Below are 10,960 nucleotides of genomic sequence, written 5' to 3'. Positions count from 1 at the left end.
GTCATTTATGTAAATATTACATTTAAAAAGGCTTAAAAATCACACGAATACACCTCGGTAATTAAAAATCTAAAGGCTACAGCAATGAGCCATGTAAGAGAAAACAACATTTAAAATTTCCGCATACGTGCGTAAATAATGTGCAAAATATAATTCGTTCTATAGAAAAAAATCTAAACGTTTAAGTTGCTCGAACATTTACAAAACATTCAGAAAACATTTGATGCCGTTCTAAATGAGTTAAACGAGACCTTTACTTGAAAGAATTAAGATGAACCGAATCACTCCAAAAGTCTCTCCAGGCGAAGCTGGAGGCCGCCGCCACTGCCGGAAAGTGTTGGTGGTACCTTGGAGGAAGAGCAATGGATGGATGGATGGATGATGGATGCTGAAGAGATGTGTAAGCTAAAGGGAAGGGCACCGGCTGAGATGACGGAGGTAAACACCCAAATTTCTCAGAGTCAAGTAAACATGTGTGAAAGGGTTTCCCGTCTCGGACCAGGATCGGAACAACGACTCTGCGCAACACCGGCGGCTGCGGGATTTCTACGTCCTGCAGTGTTCCTTCTGCTCGACCTCGCTTCATCTTGTAGCGGTGGTTCTGAAACCAGATCTTCACCTGGGTTGGAGTCAGGCTCAGCAGCCGTGCCAGCTGTTCTCTCTCCGGACCCGACAGGTAGCGCTGCTGGCGGAAGCGCCTTTCCAGCTCAAGGGTCTGGGCCTTGGAGAACAAAACGCGGCGTTTCTTGCTCTTCTTGCTCTGCTCAGGCTCTGAATCGAGGGACGGGTCATCGGGCTTAGTTGAGTCAGGAGAGGCCTCGAAATTGCAATCGTCAGAAGCTGTAGAAAAAAAAACAGCAAGTTAGAATAAGCATTTTTAAACTGATGTGTCTATCTATCTATCTATCTATCTATCTATCTATCTATCTATCTATCTATCTATCTATCTATCTATCTATCTATCTATCTATCTATCTATCTATCTATCATTTTGAGAAAGCAAATTGTTAAAACATTTCAGGGTAGTCTTAGTTTTTTCTCCCCTTGTTTTTAAATGCGGGTTGTTTTTAAAATTCATTATCACCCATCTCTCATGGCTTTAAACGCCCACTTACACATGCAAAGGCTCCGCTCGCAGTCGATCCATGAGCTGTAGGGTGAGCTGGAAGAGCAAGAGGAGTAAATCGGGGAAGACCGCTTTGCTGCATCCGCATCCTGCTCAGGCAAATCCAGGATGCTCCTTACGGAAAAACTGAACTTGGTCGGTGCAGCCATCCTTTCCTTGCATGCACTCTGGGTTTGTTCTGGCCGATAAGAAGCAAGCACTCAAACCAAATCTATCAAAAAAAAAAAAGTCCACTTCACGCACTGTCCAAACACCAGTGTGCGCGCTGGCCTCCGTATTTACACAAACAGCACTTCATAAGCTGCAAACACAAGGGGCTCGCTTATAAATAGCCTCCTCCTCTGCTGAGTACCTGAATAGCTCGAGTGCTGACACCCAATGATGGTTAGGTGTGAACTGAGAAAAAAAATCCTCAGAGCTTCAAGAATGAGCGAAGGAAACACTCGTCATCATTACCGATTCGTCCCGTATCGTCAAACTGGGAAACAGATAATGGTAATTGTTGGAGCTGAATCACATCTTGGGTGGCAACTGACAACAGAGCCCATCCCATCCCCCCCACACACCCCCTCTCTCTCTCCTACACCTCGCCCCCCTCCTCCCTCTTTTTTGCCCAAACAACGTGTCCAATATTTGCATACAAAGTGAGCAATTAGCGTGATGCCTGCCAGTTGGTTTAACTAATACGCCTCTAATGGGCGTATTAATTGCAGACGTGAGAAGTCTTGACGTTTATGGACGGCGGAGGATTTCCAGACTTTTTTTCCGAAACGTCCTTTTTGGACTAGATGATTTATTATCATGTTTAATTTTTGGGCAAACAGAAATGTTAAAACTTGGTTTGGAAGATATGATTTGAAATAAGGGTGTTATATTATTGACAAATATTTTTTTAAGGTATTTGTATTTTATCGTGTTTAGAACTGCTAATATAATAGCGATAACTGTAACCCAACAGCAGATTTTTACCTAACTTTAACACGAAAATAAGCCTGGGGGATTTTCTGATAAATTGCTGCAGTGGTTGGTCAATTTGTTACCCTTGTGCTAGCCTATAAAGCACATTAATTGCAAAGCGTGAATCCAGTCTCATGTCAACACGATGTTGGTGGTGGTGGTGGTGGGGGTGCTTTTCCTCCTCCCTACTTCTAGTAACTGATATTGATATCCACCCTCAGCCACTTCACCAAGGTGCACGAGGGCCGAGGAGGAGAGTAGTGGTGGACATGCCTCCCCAGTCGTCCTGGGTGGTCGAACGAGGGGGAACACAAATACATGCCAACCAGAGAAGGGGAACAAAGGGGGAAAATGTAGCCCCGCGTCCGAGACCCGTTGGAAGCATTTGTTCCAGTCAAGATTTTGCATTTGTTCAGTCCAGCAATAATGCCTGATTGACGCCCCGGCACAATGTCCTTTAACTTAGCAAGATAAATCCGAGCTTGTTCTGTGTTGTCATGGTTTTGAATGGAGCTGAATAGGATCTGGGACACTATCTACTGCTCTGCGTCTACTGCCACCAAGTCTATAGCTCAAAGCAATATTCAGGACTTGTTAAATTCCATTTAGATTTCCGAGTTCAAAAAAAGTCGCTGACCTGTATTATTACTCCGCCAAAATGCTCTGAAATCCACCTTTACCTGTCGTTTTACACTGTTTTTACGCACACGTAATCTCGTCCATGAAAACCAAACAGTGTTAAGTAACCTTTAAGTGTTTACATCACGCACAAACGTCTTAAAAGACGCACTCCTCCCGAAGCACATTTTGTGTGTACACATCGGCCTCCCAGTGGTTGACAAACAGCAGAGGATTACAGTACTGCAGGTTAGCTGGAGTGGGTAGTTTACAGAGGGCACTCGATTGGAGAGCAAAAACACCCAAAAGCAAAGAAAAGTCATGTCCAAAGAGCGGGAATTTCTTTGACCCAGCAGCCCCTTAATCTATTTAACACCCGCGGGCTTCAGCCAGAGTGGGCTCTCTGCATCTCCCAAGAGCTCTCCACTGCCAAATATTTACTCTGTTGTTCAGCTCTCCATTCCCAATCCCTCCTCAGCCAAATGGAGATTTTTCTCTCATGGTTCTAGTCAGCAGCTGAACTGACAGCTTCCCTAGAGCTTTCCCTAGAAGTTCGACGAAGAGACCTCTTTCTGTTTTCCACCCTGCAATCATATATATATATATATATATATATATATAGTGACTGTAGAAAGCAACATTTAACATATTTAACATATGCAATGATAATTTTTTGTAAATAACTGTAGTTTTTTTTAAGAAAGCTTAGAGGTTATTCCTCCAGTCAGAAAACGTTTAAGCTTTTAAAATGAATGTTTAATGAAGTCTGTTCCAAATAACATTCTCAAGTCATTTAATCAGTATTTGGTTTATAAGCTCATTTTAAAAAAAGAAATCGACAGAGTGCAAGTAAGACTGTCCTAACCCGGAATATTAGATTTTATAGGATTAATTCACAGACCTGAGTTCATGGATTTGCATTCACAGTGCTTAACTTGAGATATCACTTAATTATGTAAAATTACATTCCTATCCGCACTAAATCCTTAAGACAGAATTTTTGGACTGTACTTTCATGAACTACTAACAAGAAAGTTTAAAGCAAACAAAATCTCAGCAGTAAAAATCTGGAGTCAGTTTGGAATCAGCAATCTTTTTATTCCGACTCACTCCAAACTCATGCCACAGCATCAATAAACCAACTGCTGACATATATGTATTATATTTGTGTCTAAAGCTGTCGCATCGGAGTAAAAGACAAAAACTGCTGAAAAAAAACAACAACATTTATCTGATTTCAGTCTGACTGATTATTTAACACCTATGGCAACAATGGTTCCTCTGTTACTTCTCAGTTTAGTGTGGTGTCTCAGCGTAACATCACGCTCCAGCAGCTGCACCTGCTGCTGATGTCCTCTCCTGTAAATACCATTAGCATTTTGGACAGGGGCTGTGGGGGATAATTACTTGGCAGCCACATCGCTCGCGCTGCAGTAAACTGGAGTCTTGTGAGGCTGCTTGACCGTACAGCAGCTGTATGTTTGTACTCGGTGAAAGTGTGTCAAAAAGTATTGTTTTTAAAGACAATAAACCAGTGTGTGTCAAAGACGTTTTTATAAAAAGGAGTTACAAAACTCCTGAAGAAACTAAAAATATACAAGAAAGTATTCTAAAAATAAATAAATAAATAAATAATAAAAATAAAACAAATCCAGGGGAGGCAAAAATATTTGAGAGCACCCTGAATTTCAAACTGACGATTTTAGTGGAAAATAAATCACCTTTAGAAATAAGAATGAAGTGGAGACAGAAACACCAAGAAAAAATGAAGTTAAAAGCTAAATATTCATCTTGATCATTTAATAAAGTTAGCACTGATCATTTATTGACCACTGAAAAGAAACAAACACACCTGTCAGTGCAGTCCTGATAGATACTTTAGCAAACTCAGAATAACAGTTTATGTTCGGTGCAAAGCATGATCAATATACACCTTTTGAAGTCAAGTTGATGGAGAGACCCACATTTATAAATATTTACAAATTAATTGATATATAGCTGAGCTCTTGTCCTGATTATGACAAGACCGATATACAATAAATGACTAATTGTAATCGTTCTATTGACTTCTGATGGCATTAAAAGCAGACATGTATAAATGGATCCATATGCATTCAGAGATGATTTAAAATCTACAACATTAATAACACGAGTGTTCTGTCACCAAAATGCTTTCAGGCAAGAAAATTCAATTTCACACAATTTCATTGTTCATTTAAGAGAAACAGCATTACTAAAAACAAACAAACAAACCAAGTAAAGTCTTTTTCATTCATGCTTTTACATACGCTTACTTTCGACTGCATGATGTATATTTTTAAAGCCTTCTGAGTGTTGTAGATGCATCTGACATGTGTGATACTTGGTTGCCCTCTGCAGGATTCACATTAAAACTGAGAGGCAGACTCGTCTTAGCATTTTTCAACCAATCACAAGCTGTGGGAGGAGTTTATTTCACTAGTCTTTAAGTTCTTTTGAGCTTAATGTAGCCCCAGCACCCTTAGTATCCCTGCGCCAACTTATACAGGCAAACAGATATGACAGCTCTGCAGTGTCTAATGTTTTCATCTATTTTTACTAATTCTTTGTTTCCTGAAGGGCTTCAGCTTTGTGAACTATACAGCTATGGGGGAGAAGAGACTCTTGCTCTTATTGTCCTTACACATATTTTCCCTTGCTAATCTTATGACGTTATGTTATGATGTTTGCAAAATGAAACTACAAGGAGAATGCAATGCTTTACAAAATACAATACCCTTGAAAACAAACACGTACAGCATATATATATATATATATATATATATATATATATATATATATATATATATATATATATATATATATATATATATATATATATATATCTTTTAAAATGCATGGTTTATAGATAGTTCACCACCACCATAAGAAATATCAGCTGCTTGACATTTGTTAACAGCTTTCTTTGTGCCAACTGTTCAGTGGGTCTAACAGGCCAGGGTCAAAGGCCAGTTTTCACTCCTTTTAGCTGTAATACATAACCGATTATGGTTTTGTAAGGTGTGTAAAAACTATTGATTTTTTTAACTGACTTTTTATTTTTGTTTCTCCGGTAAATATAGATTATCTAAAAAAGGTCGTATTTCATATACAGCAGAACCTTCCATTTGAATTGACGTTTTTTTTGTGTGTGTGTGTGTGTACCAAGTAACTTGAACTTATCAAGATAAAAACAACTTGGCCTGACATATATTCACACAGACAACCAATAGCAGGAGGGATGAACGCAGTGTTTAAGGAAAGAAATGCAAATAAACGTATACTTGCGTAACAGACACGTCACAAGCATATTTGAAAGTGAAATAAGTTCAGTCTAAACAGGTGAAATAGAACTCAATATAGTTACAATTTTACTAATTGAACGAGCCAATCCAGGGAAGTAAAAACTTATCATTTATCAGGCAATTAAAATTGTATATGTGTAGTATATGATTCTGGTATTTTATTAAAAAGTCGTGGAATAATACTTAAGAAATGTTTGACGTGTTCCCTGAAGATCCACCAGATGGCGCCACTGCATTTTACAATACACAGACTTGCCCAGGTAAAGTGTGTGTTGGCACAGCAGCGTTTGTGACCCCTGCACCGCGTGTCACCAACAAGGACGTACGGTGAAACTAAAGAAGATTAAAACAAATTGGTCACAATTTTGTGTCAACAAAGACCAAATGGAAAGATTTTAAGCCGGTTCTAACTAATTCAGCTATTTGATGCTCAAAAATGTAATCCCTTTACATTATTATTATTAATATTATTATTAATAATAAAAACAATATTTAACTCACTCCACCCTTATCTTCAGACAAAATTTGTTCTCATTCCTGTGTCTCCACAATGCGTCCCGATTAAGGAGGCCTCGGTGCTTCAGTGCTGATATTCCTGTGTAATCCTCTCTTCTTTATGAAACACATCAATCACAATTTAACTGCATGTCCCCAGAGAGAACGATGAAATTGTATTCTTATTTCTACCATCCTTAAATTAACATGTACTTCTATTTTTCGGCGCCAAACTCCAAATTAAATAACAAAAAAGGGGGCTATCAGAGGGCCAGTATTTTGTCAATGTCCACGCTGACATTATACATCTGACTCTCTCCGACCTCTGTTTGTGTATGAGGATATTGAACACTCCGTCCACTCAGTAATCTAATAACACTGCGTAAAAATCTGAAGCTCGTGTGCCCAAACTTGACTAATTGCAGGAATGTTTCCGCGCTTATGCGGGGATCTTAATGGATTAGGAAATTTAATATAAGTCCAGCCCAGGTATGACTCAAGGATTCCTCGTATCTACAACGCATAACATAGCGGTGTGGTCTGTATCAACACCCCATTTGCACTTTTTTTGTGCACAAAGTAATCGGCGCGTAAAAGCGCAATAAAGGTAGAGCTCTCCATTTCCCCCCCAGTGTCCTTGGTACGGGACAAAGAGAGGTCCAAATTAGGGCGGAATGAAATATTTAATACTAATGGATGCCAGGTGCCAGACGAACAGATGTCAAAGTGATGTATGCTTAAAAGTGTCGTAAATATTGTTTCTTTTTGTCCCTCTCCGCTGAAACCCAGGCCTGGCCTCTGAAACACGACTACATTCGTCGTTAACCTGCGTTCGTCCTCATTAAGGCCGCACTAAAGTTACCGGGCCACTCAGTCCTGGAGAAGTGCTAACCTGTAGAAAGACTTTAATGGTGTCACCGCTATTTGGACTGCAAAGGTTAGAATCGTCGGTGCGGGTTATTTTAAAGGCGCCAAGCGATGGCATTATCCTAAAAAACAGCAGTGTCCACACAGTAAAAATCCACACAGTCTTATCTCGTTTGTATCAAACAACTTGAGGGGAAATCACGTCTTTTCCGCTTTAATAACGCGGATTAGTGGTGCTCTTGGGTGACAAGCTGCTGCTGGACCTCAATTTTCCGAGCAGCGCACGCACACACACACAAACACTATAACTCTCAGCACGTGTGTATCTTATTGCAGATGTCAGTCGTTTTGGGGACAGTTAGTATGAGATGACAGACCTCCAACCCCTTTGTGAAACAAGAAATCACTGCGTGTCCCCATAATAACCCATTAGTGGTAACTTGGATTTCCCACAGGATCTTACTGGGAACATTAAACCTGGAGCTGGGAACTTTTTTTTAACACCCCTCTGTAACTTTCTCCACGGATAATATGAGCAGCGTGGTGGCTCTGCGTCTCAAGGTTGCAGATAAGAAACTCTGTCTTACACACTTTTTTTTTTCAGACCACAAAGAGGAAGTAGCAGTCTGGGCGGATTACAGTCAAAGCGTCTCAATCCAATTTCAGCAGCTTGTTTCATGACACAGGGTCTTAAGTCCCACTGGTACAAAGTCACACAGTTAATAATAATAATAATAATAATAATAATAATAATAATAATAATAATAATAATAATAATAATAATAATAATAATAATGCACAAAGACTTTAATTGTAGTTATTGTAATATTATTATTGTATCATTGTAATATGCCGTAGGCTATTTGGTTTAGCTATTAAAGTGATCTTTGCGAAATATTGGACATATCAATACCCCCCCCCCCTCCCCCCCTTTATGTGCTGCCTCTTAATTTCAAGAAAAGATGATTATTACGAATTCATTATTAAAGTCTTGTTACGGACTTTAAATGCGCACTGTTTGGCAATGGTCTTGTGGTTTCTATAGTAAGTGTGTCACTTTATTTCAGTGTCACACTTTCATTCGTCTTGATATGACGGTGTCATCCGATTGAGTGGAGAGTAAAAGGTAAAAATGTGGTAGCTCAAACTACATTAAATGGAACGCATTAGAACGGTGTCTAATTGATCTGATTAAAGGGCTATCAGCTACATGGTTGATGCCTGCTAGAGGATGCAGAACGTAGCCGTTTCGTCATCATCGTCATTTTGAACATCATCATTATTTTCGCATTTGCGGTGGATAGAAAACGAATGTATTTGAATACGAGAATTTCTGTTTCGGTACTGACGATTTTTAGAAAGATTACATCATTTAGACTGTTACGTTAATAAAACGTTATTTAAAATTATTATGAGATTATTTCAGCATCCACGAAAATTAGAATGTCCTCCCATCTTTGAATTAATTCGGTCTGAGTCGTAAATTGATTTGTAAGATAAATGTTAGTGATTTACGTTTGCATCTCCAGTAAAGTGGGCTAATATAAAATTAGATGCACCAATTTTTGAATGGAACTAAAAGACACATGGGAAATAAGTTGCGTTTAATGTTGAGAGTTTCTTTTGCATTTCCACGAGGCTTAATCGAAATCCTGCAACCACACAACTGTTTTAACGGGTTTACAGTTTAGCAGATACCAAAACAGTCTAACAGCCTGAGAAACCAAGACCAGGGAGTCTAGTTCAGCTTTTTCTTTTGTTGTTTTTAAAATTTTGTATAGCTGCACCAGAGCCTTGTGGTGACAACTGAGCTCCTCATGCCTTTACTTGTCGAACATGAGGAAATTAAAAAGAAAAGGTGGGTTAGTGACTTCGCTCACACACGAAGCGGATAGTTGTGGTAAGAGTGCCTGTGTCATCCGAATTTATGGCTGTTTTGCTAGTAGCACAGGTAAACAAAACCATGGAACCCTTTCTTATCACTAATTAATTTTTTCCCTCTACCCAGATAGAGGCCTTAAGATGTCGTTTATAACCTATGGATATGTTTTTCCAAATAAGAGGATGAGGCACACCCCATAACTTTGCTCTAAAGAAGAATATTATCGCGTTGTGGGCTTCATGTGACGTGGACCGTATGAATTTCCGTTTGTTTCATTGGAAATGCAAATTGGACGAAGCGCTTACGTTTTTCACTCAGCATGTTACACGATAAGCATTCACAGCTTAACATGTTTATCTGCTGAGTGTTGATGGATTATCATCAGCATTACATCCCAGTGTTCAGTTTTCTGACAGTTTTTTTCTTTTGGAAAAGAAGAAAAGCAGAAGTAAATCGAAACTAGGTATTTTTGATAATATGTAGCTTCGATATTCATGAAAACGATCACAACCACGCCATGCACTTTGACGTGAACTGCAATATAAGGAGTTAAACGTGCAGCCATGCAGTATGTGTGGCTCCCAAACACAGCTGTTGGAGCTTGCGATTCCACTGAAGGCAAATAGAAGAACGGAACTATAAACAAGTGAAACAAATAATTACAATTCCTAAAGTCGTCTTCTTTTTGAGCTCATAAAAATATTAATAAACGGTCCATTGTCTTGCTCTCAAACAGACCACGTTATTAAAGCATCCTGGTTTTAAAAACGGAGAGAGAGAAACAGCTTTAATAAGAAAAACCTGAAGGGGCTCAAAGGCACATCAGTGCAAACAAGCAGAGGAAGTGTTAGAAATTCAAGCATGTGACGTTGTGTGATGTTATTTAGAAAATACCCCTCAAGCATTAAATTATGGATTTCGACGTGCTATGGAAGAGCTGCACTTGCGCAGGCATTATGCGTGCGCAACACCACCGGACGCACGCTGTTTGTGTGGGCCATCAAAAGCTGGGGTATGCAGTCGTCTGCTTGGCAGCATATAGAACCAAATAACATGACTCAGTACATCCTGCAGGAGCTGGACTATTTCAAATAGAGCATGTTGGTGTTTTTAACGAAGCATTAATACTGTAGCCTATATACATACTTTTTTTTAAAGTCTTAAAATAAAAGTGTAGACTGTAACTTTAAAAACCCAACAACAAGCCTACTGTTTTTCAGAATAGACAAGAGGATAAGCCTGTTAACAATCCATCTCTGATTTCACAGAAACCTTATTAGACAGAGGAAAATCATTTGGGTTATGCTCTCTCCTGCAGAGCACAGGACGAAACTCTGACTCCATCATTACGCAATTTGTCTGACAAGTGATGCGTTGCCTTCACTTGAGGTATGAACAATTCAATTCGACACGGACCATTCTGGGCTCGTGAACAGTACAGGCGTGTAGAGTGTGCAAATCGTGCGTGGAGGCTCACTGATGCCAACATACTCTACAGGCTAAACCACTATTATTTACATATTTAGTCTGATAGTGACGACACAATTTTTTTAAAATTTATTTGTATGTGTTTAATACACTCTAGCAGCATTCTTTAAGAATACACTATTATTATTAGTACTAGTTTCGTTTTACCGTTAATAAAAGTACAATTTACAATAATTATTATAAAAATAACAGTCATGATAATTT

The 10,960-nt window shown here is 39.1% G+C and overlaps 1 protein-coding gene across 1 annotated transcript; it reads right to left on the bottom strand.

Annotated features, from left to right (window-relative positions):
- Window positions 1-231: 231 nt before the first annotated feature.
- Window positions 232-1,536, bottom strand: nkx2-9 (NK2 homeobox 9). Its single transcript, XM_085257528.1, has 2 exons — window positions 1,116-1,536; window positions 232-840 (listed from the first exon to the last, which is right to left on the bottom strand). The coding sequence occupies exons 1-2, from the start codon at window positions 1,273-1,275 to the stop codon at window positions 254-256; spliced, it is 747 nt and encodes a 248-aa protein (XP_085113654.1). The 5' UTR covers window positions 1,276-1,536; the 3' UTR covers window positions 232-253.
- Window positions 1,537-10,960: the final 9,424 nt, after the last annotated feature.

Source organism: Mchenga conophoros, linkage group LG19 (genome assembly GCF_057382185.1).
Source record: "Mchenga conophoros isolate Kocher_MC1m ecotype Shallow Benthic linkage group LG19, M_conophoros_male_GT1.1, whole genome shotgun sequence".
Lineage (NCBI taxonomy): Eukaryota > Metazoa > Chordata > Actinopteri > Cichliformes > Cichlidae > Mchenga > Mchenga conophoros.
Note: the sequence above shows the minus strand (reverse complement) of the source record. Positions and strands in the feature narration are given on the sequence as shown.

What these genes read in the sequence shown, in the direction of transcription:
- nkx2-9 (XM_085257528.1), bottom strand. Translation starts at nt 1,275, where the DNA reads ATGGCTGCACCGACCAAGTTCAGTTTTTCCGTAAGGAGCATCCTGGAT. An exon ending in CGAGCGGAGCCTTTGCATGT is followed by an intron (nt 841 to 1,115) that starts GTAAGTGGGCGT and finishes TTTTTTCTACAG; the next exon opens with CTTCTGACGATTGCAATTTC.